General features: G+C 38.4%; 1 protein-coding gene across 1 annotated transcript; it reads left to right on the top strand.

Moving 5' to 3' along the window:
* The first annotated feature begins 6,527 nt into the window (after positions 1 to 6,527).
* On the top strand, positions 6,528 to 7,644 carry LOC138874921 (uncharacterized). The gene is made up of 2 exons (XM_070153720.1): positions 6,528 to 7,005; positions 7,196 to 7,644. Exons 1-2 carry the CDS (start codon positions 6,528 to 6,530, stop codon positions 7,642 to 7,644), a joined length of 927 nt encoding a protein of 308 aa, XP_070009821.1.
* Positions 7,645 to 23,076: the final 15,432 nt, after the last annotated feature.

Raw genomic sequence — 23,076 nt, forward strand, 5'->3', positions numbered from 1 at the left:
AATTACACATTTTATCTTTGCCCCAAAACTCTTTGTGTTTTCGAGCAAAAAAGGGCCAGCTGTGAGCATGTAATTTTTGCCCTATTAGAAATACTCCTACAAAATTAAAGAAAATAGATTTTTCCCAAATTGTTTGCATTTTTGTAGGATTTTATTAATCGTTTGCATTTTGTGCACGTTTAATGTTGTTAAAATCATAAAAACAATATCAAAAATACCATGCATTGCACATTAGATTTTATGTTCCTATTGTAGGAGTAATTGTTTAATAAATTGAATTATTAAAATAAAATCACAAAAAATATCATTCATTTTACATTTTTAGCTTTAATGCTAGATTAGTAATTATCCCTTCATTAATTTAGGTTTAATTAATTTTGTAAATATTGCAAATAGATAATTAGCTAGATTTTATAACTTAGATTAATTTAGGATTAAATTTAGAATTTAATTAATTTAGTTAGGATTTTTAAAATTAAAGAAAAAGAAAGGGAAAAGAAAGAAAAACCAAAAGAAAAGGCTGAAAGCTATTTGGGCCACCCAAAAATCAAAATTGGTGGCCCAATTCCATATACACGTTCAAATCCAGGCCCAAAGTCCAGTCCACCCGGTCTGTTTCCATTAATAACAAAAATGACTCCGTTTCCCCGTCTTTCAATCACAATCGTTGGATTCTTTTGATCCAATAGCTCAAAATTGGTCACTTAATCCCCTTAAAACTGTCCACCCCCCCCCCAAGACCATAGAAACCTCTCATTTCATCTCTCAAGCTCTCAAACAACAAACCCTAGTTGCCTTGTAACCCCTCATCATCTCCGCCTTCTCCGCCGCCCGGAAATTTCCCTAAGGTGGCGAAGCATCACCAAACAACCCCAAATTCACCCCCCACACTCCTTACTGCCCCTTAAACACCAATCCATCACCGGCTCCCTCTAAATCACCACCCAAATCCATAAATTTTAGATCTGAAATTTGAACCCAAACACCCTAAGTCGCCCAAACAACCCCAAATTCACACCATAGGACCCTCAACCTTCCCTCACCACTGTCCTACCCTTGATTTCCCAAAAATCCCCGTCAAATTCATCTAATCCCAAATCTGAAAATTAGAAACCCTAGTTTACCCGCTTTGCCAACTTTTCTTCAGTTTCTTTCGAGTTTCAAGACTTGATTTGGGTTTAAAACTTACGTTAATTGATCATTCTCAACAAGAATGATTGATTAATGTATTTTTGGACCTATTTCGAAGCTATTCCGTTTTTCCAGAGTCTTTTTAATCCCGTTAGGTATACTTTCGTTCTTTCTTCCTCGTTTCTTTCTATTTGACTATGTGCTTAGATTGATTAGTATGTTGAGTTCACTGTTAGTTTAAAGCTGAAAATTGTTGAAACATGCTGAATTTGGTGATTAGTTTGAATTATCTGAAAGTTAGTTTTGATTGTATATTTTGTTTAGCCGCATCAAGTTTAGACTAATTAAGGTTAGTTCTTAGATTTTTATTGCATGATTATATCTGTTTTTCCATTTTTGTGGTTGTTTCTCTTTTGTATTCCCTGTTTTAGATGCAGTGTTTAGCTTAGAATAATCAGATTAGTTTCAGTCAGATTCCAAATGATAATTAACAAGTTGCTTGGTCTATTTCTAGTTAGTTGATAGAAAAAGTAGTTTAGTTGATTAATTTATTTTGATTTTCAAACTGATTACGACAATCTTTAGGTTTAAATTGCACTATCTCAATTCTGTTTGTCATTTTGATTTGGATTCTGATTCCTTTTTGGCTTTGTCTCTGTATGCCATGATTTATAAATCATTAGAGACTTGTTGGGGTCTAATTTAACCTAAATGAAACTTAAAGGGACTTCAGGAACTTTAGAAAATAAATATCTAGAAGAGGGAAGGTTCTAGAAGGGACAGTTATCCAGAATTTGTTAAAGAGATGCTGAAAAGTGGACAACTGTCCATTATTCTTTGTCAAAATACATTGTACTATCTAAGAAATTTAGGGTAGAATATTCTTTTCATGCTATTTTGGAAATACCATATAAAAGGAAAGCTATTCACTCATTCTCACACACATTCATCAGCATATCCGCACCTAAAAAAGCTTTGAAAACAAAAGAGGAAAAATTCCTTGAAACTTGCCGGCTAAAACATCAGTCTTCTAGTTAGAGTTCTGGGCTGGTTTTTCTCTGAATACTATGATTTTTGAGAAGTCTAAGGGCTGGTTCCTTAGATTTCTGGGCTGATTTCTTGTTGTATTAGTTGGTTCTGGATTGCTGAGCTCCATTTTTCTAGTTTTTGACCTTTACTTGGTCTTTCATTTGCTTTCTATTGAATCTAGGTATGTAACTCTTTATCCAGAATTGGTTGTAAATGAGATTTGGTGTAAACTTAAGTATATGTGCTATTCCTAATCTCAACACTTGTCTTTTATTCATCTCTGTTTGTGTTCAATGAATGCTGTTGTTTTTCATAAAATTCTAGAATTCTTTCTTGTAAAAAATAACTTCTTTTGTATTAACATACCGTTACAAGATACATCTATCTAGTCATTGTTTTGCTATTTAGTTGATAATGCACTGTCAAATGGATTTCCCATAAATACTGAAACCTGCATTTTATTTTTGCTGTTTGTATTTGAGTGGCAATAAGGTAAGGAAACCTCAGAGCTGGAATTGAATGCTGGCTTGTAAGAAACAGCTCTATAGCTGATTTCTTGCAAGTTGAAGCTTGTTTAAAGGGCATTGTAACAACTGAAGGTCTCGAAGTTATGAAGAATGTTACCCTTTTTCTTAAGAAATTTATTTTTTTTCCTTTAGATACATAGTTGTATTTAGGAGCATGTTGTAAATTTACGGATTGTTAGCAGTCAATGGACTGTAGGAATATTTTAATTTTGAGTTTGATCATGTTTGATTTATAGTTTAGGTTCATAATAGCATGAGTTCTTTGTTATGGCACAACCTATTGTCACAGAATTACCTGAATGTAGGTTATACGAGTTGGGCCAGACATGCAACAAAGCCTAATTTGGGAATCACCTGAGCATGTATGGGCCCAGGCGGATGGGCCTGGTTACTGAATCCTAATATTTTGATCCCAGCTATGGTCTCACTTCTTTGAACTCTAATCTAAATTCATTTTGTATTGGAAATTACTTGTAGTATTATTAACTTTAAGATTTGAATCATTTTTCTAGATTTTCAGCTCTAAATGAACTAAAGTCTAGCTTTTAGACAAATGTGTATTTCAGGTGTTTTATTGGTGTTAAATACAATTTCTTGATAGGCCCAGTCATTTAAAGGTAGCGCGACTGGGCCATCCTTGACCAAATAGCCATTTGGGCTATTTCATCTTATGTTTTGGGCTGGAAAGCCAAGGCCCACATAAGGCCAATTTTTATTATGAGTTAAAAGGACTGACTCATTTCAATCATCTTTATTATGTTTTGTCAATTAAAAATCAAGATAGACATGGTCAAAATCGGACCTGGTAAGGCCTCTGAGTTTCTTTAATTCTGGGCTAAATTTTGAGCCCAAGAAGCCTCAGCGCTGAATTTTTCTCTGACCAAATAACCCCATGGGCTACTGCTGGCCCAATTCCCTTATCCAAAACTATTGAAGGTGTAAAAAATCTACCCCCGAGCATGTATATAACTAGTAGCCTTATATTAAACTTCGAATTAGCTTTAAATATGAACACTCGTAGTATTGCTCTTGGCGCATAAATTAACTATCGTGACTATGAGTACGGTTCTCGTGGAATATTCATGATACATAATCCCCAATTCGGGTGTGTATTTTATGTAACCTGATTGTAACAACATTGAACAATAATAAAATAAACATATCGCGAATCACAGGTGCATTTCATGTAGCGTGATTTGCGGTGTGTTCCAAAACGGCAACTGTACGACAAACATAACTTGTTCAAGAAATAATTCCATAAATCTTAAAAGCGGTTTAAAATATTTAAAAGCGGTTTGATCATAGGCTAAAAATTCATATTTTAGTCACTGTAACAACACTTTAATTATTGCATTTTACAAAGGTTTGAGCTTAAATAATAATGAATTGTACTAAATTCATGCTTTATGCCTTGCAGGAAGAGATTCCGGCATAAGAATAAATTTGGGATGAATTTGATTAATTTGGGGCTTTAAAGTCTAAGTAAAGCTAAATAAATCAAGTCGGGATCATGTTTGGGGGTCGCAAAGCAAGCCCAGATAGAAAAACAAGAGAAAAAATGAAGCAGCGCAGAAAATTACAATGCCACGCCGCGACAGTACATTTCAAGCAAAAAAATTGTTTTGCTCCATTAAAATGTATTATGCCTCTGTCCAATCCATGTATGCGTCGCACGAGGCATCGCGGATGTGTAAAAATCCAGAACTACTCTATTTCGGTCTAAAAAGGGTATAATTATCAAAACCCCTTCCTACACGATTAAAAAGGATAAAGCATCCATTACTGATGGGCAGACCTATTTTGAGAGAGAAAAGGAGGAGGAGATCCATCTTGGAGGATCAAAATCAAGAGGATACAACACTTTGGAGCAATGATTAAAAGAGTTTTTCTAAACTTTCTTCTAATATCTATTTATTTGATGTTTAAGACTTATATTGTTGATGTTTGTATGAATATGAGTAGCTAAAAATCCAAATATTCTGGGGTTATGGGTGTTAGATGATTATGTTGTTTGAAGCTTAAATTGATGATCTTGAATTTATCGTTAAGGGTTGTTTATTTGATTCTGCTGTTAATTATTTTACTGTGTAGCTAACAGTGAAAATACTATTTTCCGAATCTTTAGTTAAACTTGAAAAGAAAATTCTTGATTGCATATAGAATCAAATAGAACAAGATCTTGACCTGGGCATTGGGTAAAAGATTCGCAATTAAGATAGAACAATACTTAATTGCCTTGTTTGATTGAAAAATAGGAATTGTAAATGCATTTGAGTTAATATTAATGCCATAGAAATATAGGTATTAATTTAACTTGAATAGGTGCATAAGAATTCGATAGATTCTTATGGATATTATCAACCCTATAATCAATAACCCAGATAATTCAATAAATCATTTTTAAGCTAAAAGCGCAGCATGATCTCTAGCAATCCCATAACCCTGGAATATCTCTCTTATTAATTGTTAAAATAAAACTTCATAAGTGGCGTAGTAACTTTGCTTGTATTATTGTTTGACTACTAGTTAAATTGTAAATTGATTATTTATGTATTTTGTGATGAATTAACTTGAAACGATAATTGTTTGAGTTTGCATCAGTTGATAAGTTGATCATAAGTCCTCGTGGGAATGATACTTTACTTATTACTATATTACTTGAAGATCGCGTACATTTGCGTGAGTGTTTTGGTCGCAACAAGTTTTTGCGCCATTGCCGGGGACTTAGAAATTAGCTACTTGACCGAGTTAAGCTTTTATCAGCTATTGGTTTAAGCACTAATTTTCAGTTCACTTTGTCTGTATCCCGCAGGCTCTTCTCTTGAATGCGGAGGAGTAGAAGCACAAGCAATCTCTTCCATCTTGATCCTGAAATTGAAAGAGCACTTCATAGAGCAAGGAAGGAGTTGGAAGCTAGATACAAAACAGAAAAAGAGTTGGACATTTTAGTTCAACCACAGCCAACAGTGATGGCAGGTAATGGAGGGCGTCCGGTGATAGAAGCTGCAAGGCCAAATCTTCCTAATATGACTCAAACTATTGTGAAGCCTGATATCACTGGTCACTTTGAGTATAAACAGTACATGGTACAACTGATTCAGTGCACTGGACAATATGTAGGTCTATCTCATGAAGACCCGCAGAGGCACATTCAGAATTTTTTGGAAATCACAAATACTTACAACTATCCAAATGTTTCCAAGGACTATGTCAGGCTAACCTTGTTTACTTTTTCATTGTTGGGGGAAGCTAAAGAATGGTTTCAGAAGGAGCCTGCTAATTCAATCCATACTTAGGATAACTTAGCAAAGAAATTCTTAATCAAGTTTTTCCCCACTAAAAAGACAAAGTCTTTGCGGAGCCAGATTCTTGGGTTTCAATAACAGGATAGTGAGACACTTCGCCAAGCTTAGGAAAGATACAAGAAACTACTCCGAGACTGTCCACATCATTGTCAAACTGATGAGGTATTGGGCCATACTTTTGTTGATGGATTATATGAGACTTCAAAGATGAATCTTGATTCAGCTTGTAGAGATAGTTGTATGGCGAGATCATATAGTAAAATACAACTTCTGCTAAAAAACTTCACTGGTCTCGCCATGCAACTACCTCTGCAGGGGTACTTGAACTTGATGACTTTTCCACCATACAACTACCTCTGCCATACAACTTCATTGGCAAGGTGAGGGAGAACTAATGAGAGTAATGAAATAGAAAGCAGCAGGGGTACTTGAACTTGATGACTTTTCTGCCATGAGAGAAGGTATAGCAAAATTGGCAAATCAAATGAATAGAATGATAATGAACCGGATACAATAAATGCAATATGTTTAACAAATGTCGATTTGTTGTGAAATGTGTGGTGACAATCACACGAGTGACATGTGCCCAATGAATCCTGAATCTATTTATTATGTGGGAGAACAAAGTAGAGGTCCGACGAACCAACAGGCACAATATGGGATCAGTTACAATGCAAATTGGAGGAATCATCCTAATTTCTCTTGGGGTGGAAATCAATCAAATCATAATCAATATAGACTCCAAGGAAATTTTAATCAACCTCAAAGGCCACCCCAGCAGGTAGAAGAAAGTACAAATGATTTGTTGAAGAAATTGTTGCATGACAATCAACAACTTAGAACTGACTTTAGAAATCTTGAAAGGCAAATGGGACAGCTAGCTGCAAATCAAAACACTAGGCCTGCAGGTGCCCTTCCAAGTGATACAGAGAAAAATCTGCAAGTTAGTGCAATTACACTTAGAACTGGAAGGAAATTAGAAAAAGTTCCAAAGAAGAGAAAAAAACAAGCTTGTACCCGAGGGTGAATTGATTCCCAAAGCAACACAGGAAGCAAAGAAAGATGATACAGTTTCAGCGCCCGTGAATGTTCAAAGGCCACCACCACCTTTTCCACAAAGATTGCAGAAAAAGAATGATGATCGCATGTTCAACAAATTTCTCTTGATGTTGAGTCAGATTCAATTGAATATTCCATTGGTAGATGCGATTCGTGAAATTCCAAAGTATGCCAAGTACATAAAAGATATTGTGGCTAATAAGAGGAGATTGACTGAATTTGAAACAGTTGCACTTACTGAGGAGTGCACTTCAAGGGTCCAAAGTAAGCTTCCTCAAAAGCTTAAGGATCCTGGCAACTTTACTTTCCCTGTGAGAATAGGTAATGTTGATGTAGGCCATGCACTTTGTGATTTGGGAGCGAGCATAAATTTGATGCCATTGTCTTTGTACAAAAAATTGGGTTTGGGAGCTCCAAAACCCACCACTGTGATGTTGCAACTAGCAGATAGGTCCATAGCTTACCCGGAAGGCGTGATTGAAGATGTGCTGCTGAAAATAGGGAAATTTATTTTCCCGGCTAATTTCATTATCTTGGATTTTGAAGCAGATGAAAAGTTCCTATTATATTGGGAAGACCTCTCTTGGCTATAGGTGATGCTATAATTAAAGTAAGAGAAGGGAAAATGATCATGAGAGTTGACAACGAGGAAGCTGTTTTTAATGCATACAAAGCAATTCAATTTCCTCGCCACTATGAAGAATTGTCTATGATATCTGTCATGGAAATGGATGAGCAACTTATTGCCCCAAGTGTATATTTGAAGGATTATTTAGAGAAAGCAATAGTGTTGTTCGAGAGTTTGGACATTACTGATGAGGTTGAAGAGATTAAGCATATTTTGAATGCATCATGTGAATATATGAAAGGTTTAAATCCCTTTGAACCTTTGAACATGCCAAATGGTCCTTCTCCGAAGCCATCAATAGAAGAAGCTCCAAAATTGGAACTAAAGCCTTTACCTTCTCATCTTCATTATGCTTATTTGGGTAGTTCTAATACGTTACCTATTATTATTTCTTCTGACTTGTCTAAATTGCAGGAGGAAAAATTTCTGAGAGTTCTATGTGAGCATAAAAGATCAATTGGGTGGACAATGTCTGACATAAGAGGTATTAGTTCAGCTTTTTGCATGCATAAAATTCTCAGGGAGAAAGGACACAAGTCGAGCATAGAACAACAACGCCGCCTAAATCCCAACATTAAAGAGGTGGTAAGAAAAGAAGTGATTAAATGGCTTGATACAAGTATTGTATTTCCAATCTCTGATAGCAAATGGGTAAGTCCAGTCCAATGTGTTCCAAAGAAAGGAGGAATGACTATAGTGACAAATGAAAATAATGATCTGATTCCCATTCGAACTATTATTGGGTGGAGGATTTGCATAGATTATAGAAAATTGAATAATGCCACCCGGAAAGACCATTTTCCTCTCCCCTTTATTGACCAAATGCTTGATAGATTAGTTGGGCAAGAATACTACTATTTTTTGGATGGCTACTCGGGATATAATCAGATTGTTATAGCCGCAGAGGTCCAAGAGAAGACCACATTTACATGTCCCTATGGGACATATGCATTTAAAATAATGTCATTTGGTCTCTCTAATGCACCAGCGATCTTTCAAAGGTGTATGATGGCTATTTTTATTGATATGGTTAAAAGATTTGTGGAAGTATTTATGGATGATATTTCTGTATTTGGATATTCTTTTGATGAATGTTTAATGAATCTTGACAAGGTACTTGCTAGGTGTGAAGAAATAAATTTGGTACTGAATTGGGAAAATGCCATTTCATGGTAAGAGAAGGTATAGTCCTAGGACACAAAGTGTCCAAGAATGGATTGCAGGTAGATAAAGCAAAAGGTGGAAGCAATTGAAAAATTGCCTCCACCGACATCAGTTAGAGGCATTCACAGTTTCTTGGGCCATATAGGTTTTTATCGTCGTTTCATTAAATATTTTTCAAAATTTTTATCTCCTTTGTGCAAGCTTCTTGAGAAAGATACATCCTTCAAGTTTGATGATGCTTGTCTGAAAGCATTTGATGATCTGAAAAGAAGATTAGTTATTGCACCAATTATCATTACTCCAGATTGGAAACTTCCATTTGAGTTGATGTGTGATGCAAGTGATATGCGATGTTCCAACAAATTGGGAAGCTAGATCTCAACAAATTGGGCGCCTGTTCCAAGGGAAAGGCATCATTAGAGAAAGGACTTGAGGAATTGCTGACTATATCATCATGAAATGCCATGAGTGTGAGGATATGACTAGATAAACTTTCTTCGCCGCAGTGATGACTTTTATTCGCCAGACAATGGACGACCTGGATCACCTCCAAGGAGATCTTGCACGTGGGCCCGTGTCGAGACCGACTGATGTCTCGCAGGCCCCTGGAGTAATATTGGAGGCACTTATGTATTCCTGATTTTTCTTTTCGAGTCTGTATTTCATTTTCTTTTAGAGTCTGTTAGTCTGCTTTGAGTTTATTTTTATTTTTTAATCCTTAAATTTGTATGTTGGAGTCGTTCTAATAGAGAATAATAGAAGTTTTTATTTCAATGAAAGTTTGAAAAACCCAAAAATTATTTCTTTTATTTCGCATTTACCCCCTGAACTACGTAATGATCTGATTCACGCGACGTCGGATCCGGTCATAGGTATAGATAAATCGAATAAGAGAGAAAATAATGCAGAAGATAGAGTGCAAAGAAAAGAGAGAAAATAATGAAAAGAAAAAAAAGATTCAAAGATCTGGGAGATAACAAGCGTAGGGATGAGACATTCAACCATTGTGAAACATTTAGAAAAGCATTTAACTATCTAAGTGCGTTGCATTCCCCAACGTGCGATTCCCTGTGTGTTAATTGTCTCAAACTAACCGGTTTGTTGTGTATACTGTTGAGACCATGTTCTATTTTTAGGTGGTTGGTTTTGTGGTAACCTGGCTTAGCATCCTTACTATACAAGATCCAAAAGAAGTGTCGAAATGATGTTAGAGAGTCATCTACATACAATTACCCCCTTAGAGGATTGCCCGTTGTTGGTTATCCCAACGTCAGAGTCAGCAACTACTGAAGAGAACAGGACACTGCACCTCCGCATGTTGGAAATATGGGACACTTGGTCTAACAGTAGAGAGTCGCCTAGTCCAATACCTGATTTTCCTGAGCTGATTCCCAGAACAAGTGGAACCTCCAACATCCCTATAAACTACACGGCCATCCCATTCGAATACACCACTATGTCAGCCCATGGAACGTCTTCTGAGGTGCGCCCCTAGGCACTGATTTTGGGAGTGTATTCTAACATATCCAACGCACGACTAACCTTGGCTACGGTATAGCCAATATTGCCCAGGCCATGTTTTGAGTCGTCTTCCTTTACTTTCTAAATACTACCATTTCAATTGGACAAGGCTCATGTCACCCCCAAACTCCTACTCTCAACAACCTTGGTATGAGTTAACCACGGGACAAGAGAGAATTGTAAAGAATCCTAAGCGAAAAGAGATTAGTCGGAAAATGAAAAGCATAGAACATAGTCTCAAGAACATACAAGGCCTGAGTGGCCAGAAGAGTATCTCCTACACTGAATTGTGCATGTTCCCTCATGTTCATCTGCTAGTCGGTTTCAAGACTCCAAGTTTGAAAAGTATGACGGACTTGGAAACCGCATAGCCCACCTGAAAAGGTATTGCAATTAGTTAAGAGGAGCGGGTGGAAAAGAAGAACTTTTGATGGCTTACTTCGGGGAGAGTTTAGCCAGAATTGCATCCGAATGGTATATGGTCCAAGACATCTCCCACTGGCATATATGGGATGACTTGGCCCGAGACTTTGTCAGACAGTTCTAGTACAACGTGGACATAGCTCCAGATCGAAAAACTTTGTCTAATTTCAAAAGGAAGTCTTCAGAGAGCTTCCGAGAGTACACTATCTAGTGGCATGAACAAGCTTCTAGGGTGAAACCCCCAATGGATGAGACCGAGATGGTCAGTGTCTTCTTGCAAGCCCAATAGCCTATTACTTCCAGAACATGATGTCCGCTATGGGCAAGCTATTTACAGAAGCCATAAAGATTGGGGAAATGGTGGAGAATTGTTTGAAAACGTGTCACATCCTGAGCCAGTCGGCTATAAGAGCCACCTCTCAAGCAATTCAAAGTGGGTTAGGGGCAGCAACAAATCGAAAAAAGAAAGAAGAAGTGGCAATGATGGCCTCAAGTCTGAGAAACCCCCATCAACCTCATAGTTACTTTGGTTCCTCTTCAAGCACTCCGCAACATTACTACCCTCACCAAGATGCAGCATACGCCATAACTCCTCAGCCTTATGCAGTAATGAATGCCCAACCATACGCTCGGCCGCAACAACACTACAACCCGAACCGAGCTCCACCTCCCAGAAATAACGCTCCTCACCAATCTCCATATAATCCCCGTCCACCACAGAATAATTTTCCATATAACGCCCGTGCCCATGAACCACCCAGAAAAACCAACTTCACACCCATCGGTAAATCATATTCAAGTCTTTTCCCAAAGTTTGTCCAAATGGGTTTTTTGCAGCCCGTACCTCCAAATAGGCAAAACCTAGAGTCACCCTCCTACCGACCAGGTACCCGATGTGCTTATCATTCAGGGGAAGAAGGGCACGACACTAAAGATTGTTGGACCCTTAAGAGAGCGGTCAAGAACCTGATAGAACAAAAGTGGGTAGTTGAGGGATGAGGAGGTTCCCAATGTAACTATGAACCCATTGCTAGCTTACAACAATGGGCCAGTTATTGGGATGATTTGCGAGGATAGAGACTTGGACCCAGCTTTGAAAACTGTCATTGATATTGCCAATGTTGAAAAGAAGCCCTAAGCGGCAACAAAGCAAGCTAAGGATGAGAAGAAAAGCAATTCCACTCCTCAAAGCATAGAAAAGGTTGTGGAAACCAAGACAGGGGCAACACCCCCTAAAAATGTCACTCTCTATGTTCCCAGAGCCCCCAAAAAAGAATAGTTTGTGTTGAGTCCTCCCAAAAGGTTTGAGCAAAACAAAGTCACGCTTAAGGTACTAAAGATATACGTACCAAAGGGGACTTATATGGCACGGGGGCCGGTAATTTCACCCAGGATGACTGAGCTGGTGGTTATTAGCCGTGCACTATAGAATCCCATGAAAAACCCCACTATTGTCCCCTGGACGTACAATAAACTTGTGGTAACGTACAAGGGAAAGTAAATCATGGGGGAGGTGAATGAAAAGAACCCGTCGGGGAAGTACATCAATTTAGAAAAATTGAACAAGACCAAACAAAAGCGTTTTCCACTTAAAAAGCTAGCTAGTGCTAATGAGGCAGAGGAATTTTTCCGAAAAATGAAAACCTCGGACTACACCATGATTGATCAACTCAAAAAGTCCCCCTCTCAAGTCTCACTTTTTTCCCTGTTGATAAGCTCGAATGAGCATCAGAAAGTGTTGTTAAAGACATTTAATGAGGCATATGTTCCGGTTGAGACCACGATTGAACAATTGGAAAGAATGGTGGAACGATTTTTTGAAGTCAACTGGATTTTATTCAGCCGAAATGACTTGCCTCCATAAGGGACTGTCCACAACAAAGCTCTTCATTTGACTGTTAAGTGTGAAGGATACTACGTGAAAAGAGTTATGTTGGATGGCGGATCTGGGTTGACATCTGCCCTCTCTCGACCTTACAGAGAATGGAAATTGGGACTGAAAGGATTAGACCCAAAAATGTTTGCGTACATGATTTTGACGGCATCAAGAGGGATACGATAGGGGAGATTGATTTGATCCTAACCATCGGCCCGGTGGATTTTGAAGTAACATTTCAAGTTTTGGACATGGACACCTCCTATAATTTTCTCCTAGGAAGGCCTTGGATCCATGCGGATGGGGTCGTACCCTCTACTCTCCACCAAATGGTTAAATGTGAACATAAAAACTTGGAAATTGTGGTCCACAAAGAAGATGAGCAATCAATTTACAGGGACCCGTCAGTCCCATGTCTGGAGGCTAAGGAAGGTAGCGAGCACATAGTCTACCAAGCTTTTGAAATCGTGGTCGCGGACCACTGTGAGGAAATAACCCCATGTCCTCAACCATTCTTGTCAAACACGTCAATCATGGTCACCAGTGAAATGATCAAACGTGGCTACAATCCTGGGAAAGGGGTCGGGGCATCTTTGCAAGGCATTACAGAGCCTATCACTTTGACTACCAGTGAGAACTTCTTTGGTGTCGGTTTTCGAGCTACAAAAGCCAACGTAAAATGGTCTAATAAATGTAAGAACAATGGGTGAGTTCTGCCTCAACCGGTCCCGCATCTCGCCAGAACGTTTGTTAAGCCAAGGTACATAGAAGAACAAGAAGAAGCTTTCACGGCCGAAGAAATTGAGGACATCTATGGGGCAATGAGGCAAATGTTATATGAGGCTCATATGGTCCAGCTGGGTGAAGGCTCAAGCACTGCTGAGGTGCAGTATATGGGGCCAAATGCCAAACTTCAAAATTGGAAGGCTACTCCATTCCCAGTCAGGCAGCAATCTCGGTAGTTCAGTCTTGCCATCTTTTCTGCATTCTGAGTTATTTCAGGGTGTAACTCGAATGTTTTTAGTTTATCGTCTTTTAAATTCAAATGTAAACCCTTCTATCATCAAAGTCAATGAAATGAAATCAGTATTTCATTATCTATGAATCTCTCTCTTTATTCTTTCTGATTTTTGTTATTTTTCACTTGTCTCTCTCTTTCAGTTCTAATAATGCGGACTTAAATAACATGACATGCTTGCAGACTTCATGCCCAAATCCTAACACGCTGTCTAACTATGAAATAATGAATCAAGAACCGGATTATGATGAAGATGAGGCTTTTAGGGAGATAAACTGAGAACTCGAACAATTTGAGAATAAGCCTAAGCCAAACATAAATGAAATAGAGCCAGTTAATTTGTGTAGTTCGGAAGAGGTCCAGGAAACCATGATAAGCTTTCACGCTGATGAAAGAACTAGGGATGCATTGATCAAACTTTTGTTCAAATTCAAAGACGTGTTTGCCAGGTCCTATGATGATATGCCAGGACTGAGTGTTGATTTAGTGGTACACAAATTGCCAACTTATCCCGATTATCCACATGTCCAACAAAAATAGAGAAAGTTTAAAATGAATATCAGTGACAAGATCAAAGAGGAAGTAATCAAACAGTTGAAATTGGGTGTGATCCGAGTGGTCCGACACACCACATGGTTCGCTAATGTGGTCTTAGTGCCAAAGAATGATGGGAAAACCTGAGTGTGTGTTGATTATAGGGATTTGAACAAAGCAAGCCCCAAGGACAACTTTCTATTGCCAAACATCCACATCCTTGTTGACAACTGTGGCAAACATAAAATACAGTCTTTTGTGGATTGTTACGCTCGGTAACATCAGGTCCTAATGGATGTAGAAGATGCAGAAAAGATGGCTTTCACTACACCTTGGGGTACTTACTATTACAGGGTCATTCCGTTTGGTTTAAAAAAATGCTGGGGCAACTTACATGAGAACTATGACTGCCATCTTTCACGACATGATGCACCAGAAAATTAAGGTGTACGTGGATGATGTGATCATTAAATCTAGAACGCAGGACGACCATGTGCGGGATCTGAGAAAGTTCTTTGAGCGTCTGCGTAAGTATGACTTGAAGTTGAATCCAGCTAAATGTGCATTCGGAGTTCCATTTGGGAAACTTTTGGGGTTTATCGTCAGTCAGAGGGGCATCTAGCTAGATCCAATAAAGATAAAGTCTATTCGGGATTTGCCCCCTCCGAGAACCAAGAAAGAGGTTATGAGTCTGCTAGGCAGGTTGAATTACATCAGCATGTTCATTGCTTAGTTGACTTCTACGTGTGAGCCCATATTTAAGTTGTTGAAGAAAGATGCGGTGATTAGATGGAAAGATGAGTGTCAGGAAGCTTTTGACAAAATCAAAGAATATCTGTCAAATCCACCAGTGTTGGTCCTACCAGATCCTGGAAGGCCTTTGTTCTGGTACTTGACAGTGTTGGAGAATTCTTTTGGATGTGTTCTTGGGCAAAATGATGTGACCGGGAAGAAAGAACAAGCCATATACTATTTGAGTAAGAAGTTCACTAGTTATGAAGCCAAGTACACTTTATTGGGAAAGAACTTGTTGCTCCTTCACTTGGGTTGCTCAGAAGCTTAGGCATTACTTGTTGGCTTATACCACCTATCTCATAACCAGGCTGGATCCTTTGAAGTACATATTCCAAAAACCAATGCCCACAGGAAGGTTAGCAAAATGGCAAATCCTGCTCACCGAGTTTGACATAGTCTATGTCACTCGCGCGGCAATGAAAGCTCAAGCCTTGGCGGATCACCTAGCTGAGAATCTTGTTGATGAGGAATATCAACCCTTGAGTACTTACTTTCCCGACGAGGAGGTTAATTCAGTTGAGCTAATTCTAGAAGATACCAATGCTTGGAAAATGTTCTTCGACGGAGCTGTCAATGCAAAAGGTGTTGGGATTGGAGTAATTTAGATTTTGTCCACTGGTCAACACTATCCGGCCATAGCCGGCTTCGATACTTTTGTAGAAACAACACTGTTGAGTATGAAGCATGCATTATGGGCATGAATATGGCAGTTAACATAGATGTAGAAGAATTGTTAATCATAGGAGATTCTGACTTCATTATTCGACAAGCTCAAGGAGAATGGGAAACCCGCTATATCAAGCTTATCCCATACAGGCAACATGTAGAAGATCTTAGCAACCGGTTCAAATCCGTCAAATTCAGGTACATTCCTCGTTTTCACAATGAGTTAGGCGATGGACTAGCCATTTTGGCCTCAGTGCTGTTGTATCCAGTCAATGTCCACATTGACCAACTAGAAATCCAAATCCAAGAAAGACATGGTTACTGCAATATAGTTGAGATGGAACCAGATGTTCAGCCATGGTATCATGACATCATAAGATTCTTGAAAACAAAGGAATATCCCGAGTAAGCCAGTAGAGACCAAAAGATAACCATTAGAAGGCTCGCCAGTAATTTCTACTTGAGTGGAGAAGTCTTGTATAAAAATACTCCAGATTTGAACCTTTTGAGATGCGTGGATGCCCAAGAGGCTGGAAAAATCATGAATGAGGTGCATGCGGGAGTATGTGGACCCCATATAAATGGGTACGTCCTTGAAAAGAAAATCCTTCGGGCAGGTTATTACTGGATGACCATGGAAGAGGATTGCTTCAGGTTTGTTCAAAAGTGTCATCAATGTCAGGTACATGTTGAGCTAATTCATGCACCACCTTCAGAATTGCATCATATGCCGGTTACATGGTCGTTCGTTGCTTGGGGTATGGATGTCATTGGGCCAATCGAGCCAAAAGCTTCAAATGGGCACAGATTCATCTTAGTGGCCATTGACTATTTAACAAAGTAGGTTGAGGCAGACACTCTCAAAGCCGTCACCAAGAAAGCAGTGGTGGACTTCGTGCATTCCAATATTATCTGTCATTTTGGTATTCCTAAGACTATCATTACGGACAATGCTAAAAACTTGAATAGTCATTTGATGAGGGAGATATGCGAATAATTTAAGATCACGCATCGGAATTCTACCCCTTATCGGCCCAAAGCTAATTGTGTTGTTGAAACAACGAACAAAAATATTAAGAAGATCCTCAGGAAAATGATCCAAAGTTCTAGACAATGACATAAAAAGTTGCCTTTTGCATTGTTGAGATATCCCACAACCATGCACAGCTCAGTTGGGGCAACACCATATCTATTGGTTTATGGCACTGAAGCCGTAATACCCACAGAAGTTGAAATTCCATCTCTTCGAATTATCGTTGAAGCTGAGATTGAGGACAATGAATGGGTCAAGACCCGTCTAGAACAGTTAACCCTGATTGATGAAATATGGATTTTCGCAGTTTGCCACAGGCATTTGTATCAACAAAGAATGGCTTGTGCCTACACCAAGAAAGTGCGGCCTAGGAACTTTGAAGTGGGGCAACTCGTCTTGAAGCGTATTCTCCCATATCATAAGGAGTCAAAAGGAAAATTCGATCCAAATTGGAAAGGTCCGTACATTATAAGAAAATTGTTGCCAAAAAGGGCATTGTACTTGGGAGACACTAAAGGAAATAACACCGAAACAGTTGTCAATACGGACGCAGTAAAAAGGTATTACGTTTAACCCTTCTGCGGTATTGATATTCTCCGATTGGGATGACGAAGGCTTTCATTCTCGCTACCCAAACACTGTTAACCCTTTACAAACCCTTTGAGCCGGCTATCTTTCTTTGATTACCCTTTTTGCAACCCGAAAATGTTTTTTAAAAAAAGAAAGAGAGAAAACAAAAAAAACAACAAAAAATAATAAGAAAATAAAAAAAAGTTCCTTGAACTACGTTCGATTTCATTCCGAAAGGATACGTACGCAACCATTCTCTGGGATTCAATCATACCAAAACAAAAATCCGCATTTCCCCAAAAGTGAAACTGTGGCAGAGGTTATAATGGTTCAATGATGGTTCGCGTGAAAGGTTCCAAAGTTGTAATTCAATCCAAACTCTTTTTACCCCAAATCATGTTCAAGCCCTTCCGATCGATTAGTAAAGATGTTCAAAATTGGAGGATGTGTTTATTTGGATCTGATACAGTTAAATGAAAGAAATAAGATGAGAGTTTTGTTGGTGAAAACCCACACGAGCACCATAGGGCAATGGTAAGCAGAGAAATTAAAAATGAGAGAGTCTTGTTAGTGAAAACTCGCAAAAAGCACTATAAGACGACGGTAAGAAGAGAAATAAGAGAGGTCAGTTGGTGAAAACCCACAAAGGGCACCACTGATCGAAAAAGGGATCCCTTACAACCATCGACACTAATAGAGTCCTAGCAAGGTCTCTTGGTTTTGAGATATGGGTCATGATGGGTTTATGAGAGTTGGATGGTTTGCACAGATCGGGTATCCAGTCCAAGAAGCATGTTATGTCTATTGAAGTCTGCATGCACCCCAGATAAGTCCTACTTTCCTTTCCCCGAAAAGCATACTTCTCATTTAAATTCATTTTCCTGTCCATTGTTTACTTTTCTTTAAATCCCGTTCGGTCTAATTCTCCTCTGAAACTAATAAATAGAAAAGATGACAAGATTAGTTTTACATGGTTTTGACTAACAGAGAGCTAAAATTAAAGAAAAGCACCCAGTGTCACCAGGTGCGTCAAGTCGACCTCGACTTACCATGATGGCCGATGCTCCAGAGTCAAAAACTCTTGAAAGGAAAAGAAATCAAAGTCAAGTGCCCATAAAGGCAAAATAAGATGAAAAGGCCAAGACCCACACGGGTTAACCATCATGTGGAATTTTGGAAAGTCAAGATCCCAGCGAGTAATGGAGATTTTTATTGAAAGAGCTGGGCCAAGACCATGTGATTGAAACAATCAAGGCCACAAAACCAACTACCATTTCAAACTGACAAATTGTTATTTGTTTGAAAAATAGGAAAACATGTGCAAGCCAAAGCAACCTTGCAAAAAGCAGGTGCAACCAAAAAGAAACTGCGCAACGGCTAGAAACAACATTGCACCAACAACCCAAAAAGGGAAGTCTCCTCCAAATTCTTTCCTGCATTTTTATTCATTTTTTCTAAGATAAAAAAATGCTAAAAGTGATATGAAAAAAGAAGAAAAAGAAGAAGAAGAAGAAGAAGAAAAATTCAAAACCATGGTAGCACAGGGTCTCCAATCTCTAGTTACGTCATTCCCAACATAGGGTCCCATTCCCTAGTCGATGCGAGCATAACCTGGTAATCTTTCAAACATAGGGTCCCACCCCTAGTGGATCCTGGCATAACCCGAGGACATTTCCGGCATAACCCAATGACTTTTCCGGCATAACCCGAAGACCTTTCCGGCATAACCCGATGACTTTTCCGGCATAACCCGAGGACCTTTCCGGCAGAACCCGATGACTATCCTGGCATAACCCGAGGACCTTTCCGGCATAACCCGATGGCTTTCCTGGCATAACCCGATGACTTTCCCGGCATAACTCGAGGACTTTTTCGACATAACCCGATGACTTTCCTGTAATAACCCGAGGACTTTTTCTGCATAACCCGATGACTTTCCTGGCATAACCCGAGGACCTTTTTGGCATAACCCGATGACTTTCCCGGCATAACCCAAGGAATTTTTCGGCATACCCCGATGACTTTTTCGTCATAACCCGAGGACCTTTTCGGCATAACCCGATGACTTTCCAAGCATTACCCGAGGACTTTTCCGTAATAACCCGATGACTTTCCCGGCATAACCCGAGGACCTTTCCGGCATAACCGAATGACTTTCCCAGCATAACCCGAGGACTTTTATTGCATATCCCGATTACTTTCTTGACATAACCCGAGGACTTTTCCGGCATAACCTAATGACTTTCCCGGCATAACCCGATGACTTTCCCGGCATAACCCGATGACTTTTCCGGCATAACCCGATGATTTTTCCAGCATAACTTAGTAATCTTTTCCAACATAGGGTCCCACTCCCTAGCTAATGCCAGCATAACCTGGTAATCTCTTGCAACATAGGGTCCCACTTCCTAGCTTTGCCAGCATAACCTGCTAATTTTTTTCGGCACAAGGTCTCACTCCCTAGTTGATTCCAGCATAACCTGGTGATATTTCCAACGTAGGGCCTCTGATCCCCATCTGATTTCATTTTAGATATAGGGTCTCCACTCTATAATCTCTTTTTCTCATGGATACACAATCCTGATTTTATTGCTTTCAATAAAGAATAGTTTTGATTTTTGTTGCAATAACTCACAAAATTTTCCTATTGAAAACTGGGGTAGAAAATTTCGTTCATTCGTTTGTTTGTTTTTGTGCCTGAACATGTATTTACCATAATGCACGAGGTTTGAGATGACCAAAAGAAGAAGTCTTAATCCAAATAAAAGAAAAGAAAAATAAGAAAAGAAGTTGAACTCTATGTGTAGAAGCAGAGAAAAGATGCGGACTGCTCAAGATATGATTGAAGTCACAAGTTTTGCATGTCCCGCCTTGATCCGAAAAGCTGAAAAAGAATGAACCAGCGGTTGCAGCTAACGAGCATGAAGATTCAGATCAGAGTCTGCAGGAAGAACCAGCCAAGACTCAAGATCAAGCTTTAGAAGGTTTATGGATATGAATCTTGTAACTCGTAGTTGATAGGCTTAGCTAGTTTAGCTTTTCGTCTTTCATTTTGGTGTAATAAGGAGCTCAACAAGCAGAAACAGGAACAGTAACAGTGAAATCACAGTTTCTCGGTAGTCCCAGCTACCAAAACTTCTAGAACTACGCTGACCTGATTCCTTTATAGCCAAGGATATGTAGGCAACCTCCGAAACAAGGTTCAGTCAGATTTTTCCCCAAACAATGCTTCATACGGAGTATCCAGACGGGTAAAAATCGCTCATAGTTGCACATTTTATCTTTGCCCCAAAACTCTTTGTGTTTTCGAGGAAAAAGGGCCAGCTGTGAGCATGTAATTTTTGCCCTATTAGAAATACTCCTACAAAATTAAAGAAAATAGATTTTTCCCAAATTGTTTGCATTTTTATAGGATTTTTGTAGGATTTTATTAATCGTTTGCATTTTGTGCACGTTTAATGTTGTTAAAATCATAAAAACAATATCAAAAATACCATGCATTGCACATTAGATTTTATGTTCCTATTTTAGGAGTAATTGTTTAATAAATTGAATTATTAAAATAAAATGACAAAAAATATCATTCATTTTACATTTTTTAGCTTTAATGCTAGATTAGTAATTATCCCTTCGTTAATTTAGGATTAATTAATTTTATAAATATTCCAAATAGATAATTAGCTAGATTTTATAACTTATATTAATTTAGGATTAAATTTAGAATTTAATTAATTTAGTTAGGATTTTTAAAATTAAAGAAAAAGAAAGAGAAAAGAAAGAAAAACCAAAAGAAAAGGCTGAAAGCTATTTGGGCCACCCAAAAATCAAAATTGGTGGCTCAATTCCATATACACGTTCAAACCCAGGTCCAAAGTCTAGTCCACCCGGTCTGTTTCCATTAATAACAAAAATGACCCCGCTTCCCCGTCTTTCAATCACAATCGTTGGATTCTTTTGATCCAATAGCTCAAAATTGGTCACTTAATCCCCTTAAAACTGTCCGACCCCCCCCCCAAGACCATAGAAACCTCTCATTTCATCTCTCAAGCTCTCAAACAACAAACCCTAGCTGCCTTGTAACCCCTCGTCATCTCCGCCTTCTCCGCCGCCCAGAAATTTCCCTAAGGTGGCGGAGCATCACCAAAGAACCCCAAATTCACCCCCCACACTCCTTACTGCCCCTTAAATACTAATCCATCACCAGCTCCCTCTAAATCACCACCCAAATCCGTCAATTTCAGATCTGAAATTTGAACCCAAACACCCTAAGTCGCCCAAACAACCCCAAATTCACACCATAGGACCCTCAACCTTCCCTCACCACTGTCCTACCCTTGATTTCCCAAAAATCCCCGTCAAATTCATCTAATCCCAAATCTGAAAATTAGAAACCCTAGTTTACCCGCTTTGCCAACTTTTCTTCAGTTTCTTTCGAGTTTCAAGACTTGATTTGGGTTTAAAACTTACGTTAATTGATCATTCTCAACAAGAATGATTGATTAATGTATTTTTGGACCTATTTCGAAGCTATTCCGTTTTTCCAGAGTCTTTTTAATCCCGTTAGGTATACTTTCGTTCTTTCTTCCTCGTTTCTTTCTATTTGACTATGTGCTTAGATTGATTAGTATGTTGAGTTCACTGTTAGTTTAAAGCTGAAAATTGTTGAAACATGCTGAATTTGGTGATTAGTTTGAATTATCTGAAAGTTAGTTTTGATTGTATATTTTGTTTAGCCGCATCAAGTTTAGACTAATTAAAGTTAGTTCTTAGATTTTTATTGCATGATTATATCTGTTTTTCCATTTTTGTGGTTGTTTCTCTTTTGTATTCCCTGTTTTAGATGCAGTGTTTAGCTTAGAATAATCAGATTAGTTTCAGTCAGATTCCAAATGATAATTAACAAGTTGCTTGGTCTATTTCTAGTTAGTTGATAGAAAAAGTAGTTTAGTTGATTAATTTATTTTGATTTGCAAACTGATTACGACAATCTTTAGGTTTAAATTGCACCATCTCAATTCTGTTTGTCATTTTGATTTGGATTCTGATTCCTTTTTGGCTTTGTCTCTGTATGCCATGATTTGTAAATCATTATAGACTTGTTGGGGTCTAATTTAACCTAAAAAAAAACTTAAGAGGACTTCAGGAACTTTAGAAAATAAATATCTAGAAGAGGGAAGGTTGTAGAAGGGACAGTTATCCAAAATTTGTTAAAGAGATGCTGAAAACTGGACAACTGTCCATTATTCTTTGTCAAAATACGTTGTACTATCTAAGGAATTTAGGGTAGAATATTCTTTTGATGCTATTTTGGAAATACCATATAAAAGGAAAGCTATTCACTCATTCTCACACACATTCATCAGCATATCTGCACCTAAAAAAGCTTTGAAAACAAAAGAGGAAAAATTCCTTGAAACTTGCCGGCTAAAACATCAGTCTTCTAGTTAGAGTTCTGGGCTGGTTTTTCTCTGAATAATATGATTTTTGAGAAGTCTAAGGGTTGGTTCCTTAAATTTCTGGGCTGATTTCTTGTTGTATTAGTTAGTTCTGGATTGCTGAGCTCCATTTTTCTAGTTTTTGACCTTTACTTGGTCTTTCATTTGCTGTCTGTTGAATCTAGGTATGTAACTCTTTATCCAGAATTGGTTGTGAATGAGATTTGGTGTGAACTAAAGTATAGGTGCTATTCCTAATCTCAACACTTGTCTTTTATTCATCTCTGTTTGTGTTCAATGAATGCTGTTGTTTTTGATAAAATTCTAGAATTCTTTCTTGTAAAAAATAACTTCTTTTGTAT

This window comes from Nicotiana sylvestris, chromosome 8 (genome assembly GCF_000393655.2).
Source record: "Nicotiana sylvestris chromosome 8, ASM39365v2, whole genome shotgun sequence".
NCBI classification, from domain to species: Eukaryota; Viridiplantae; Streptophyta; class Magnoliopsida; order Solanales; family Solanaceae; genus Nicotiana; species Nicotiana sylvestris.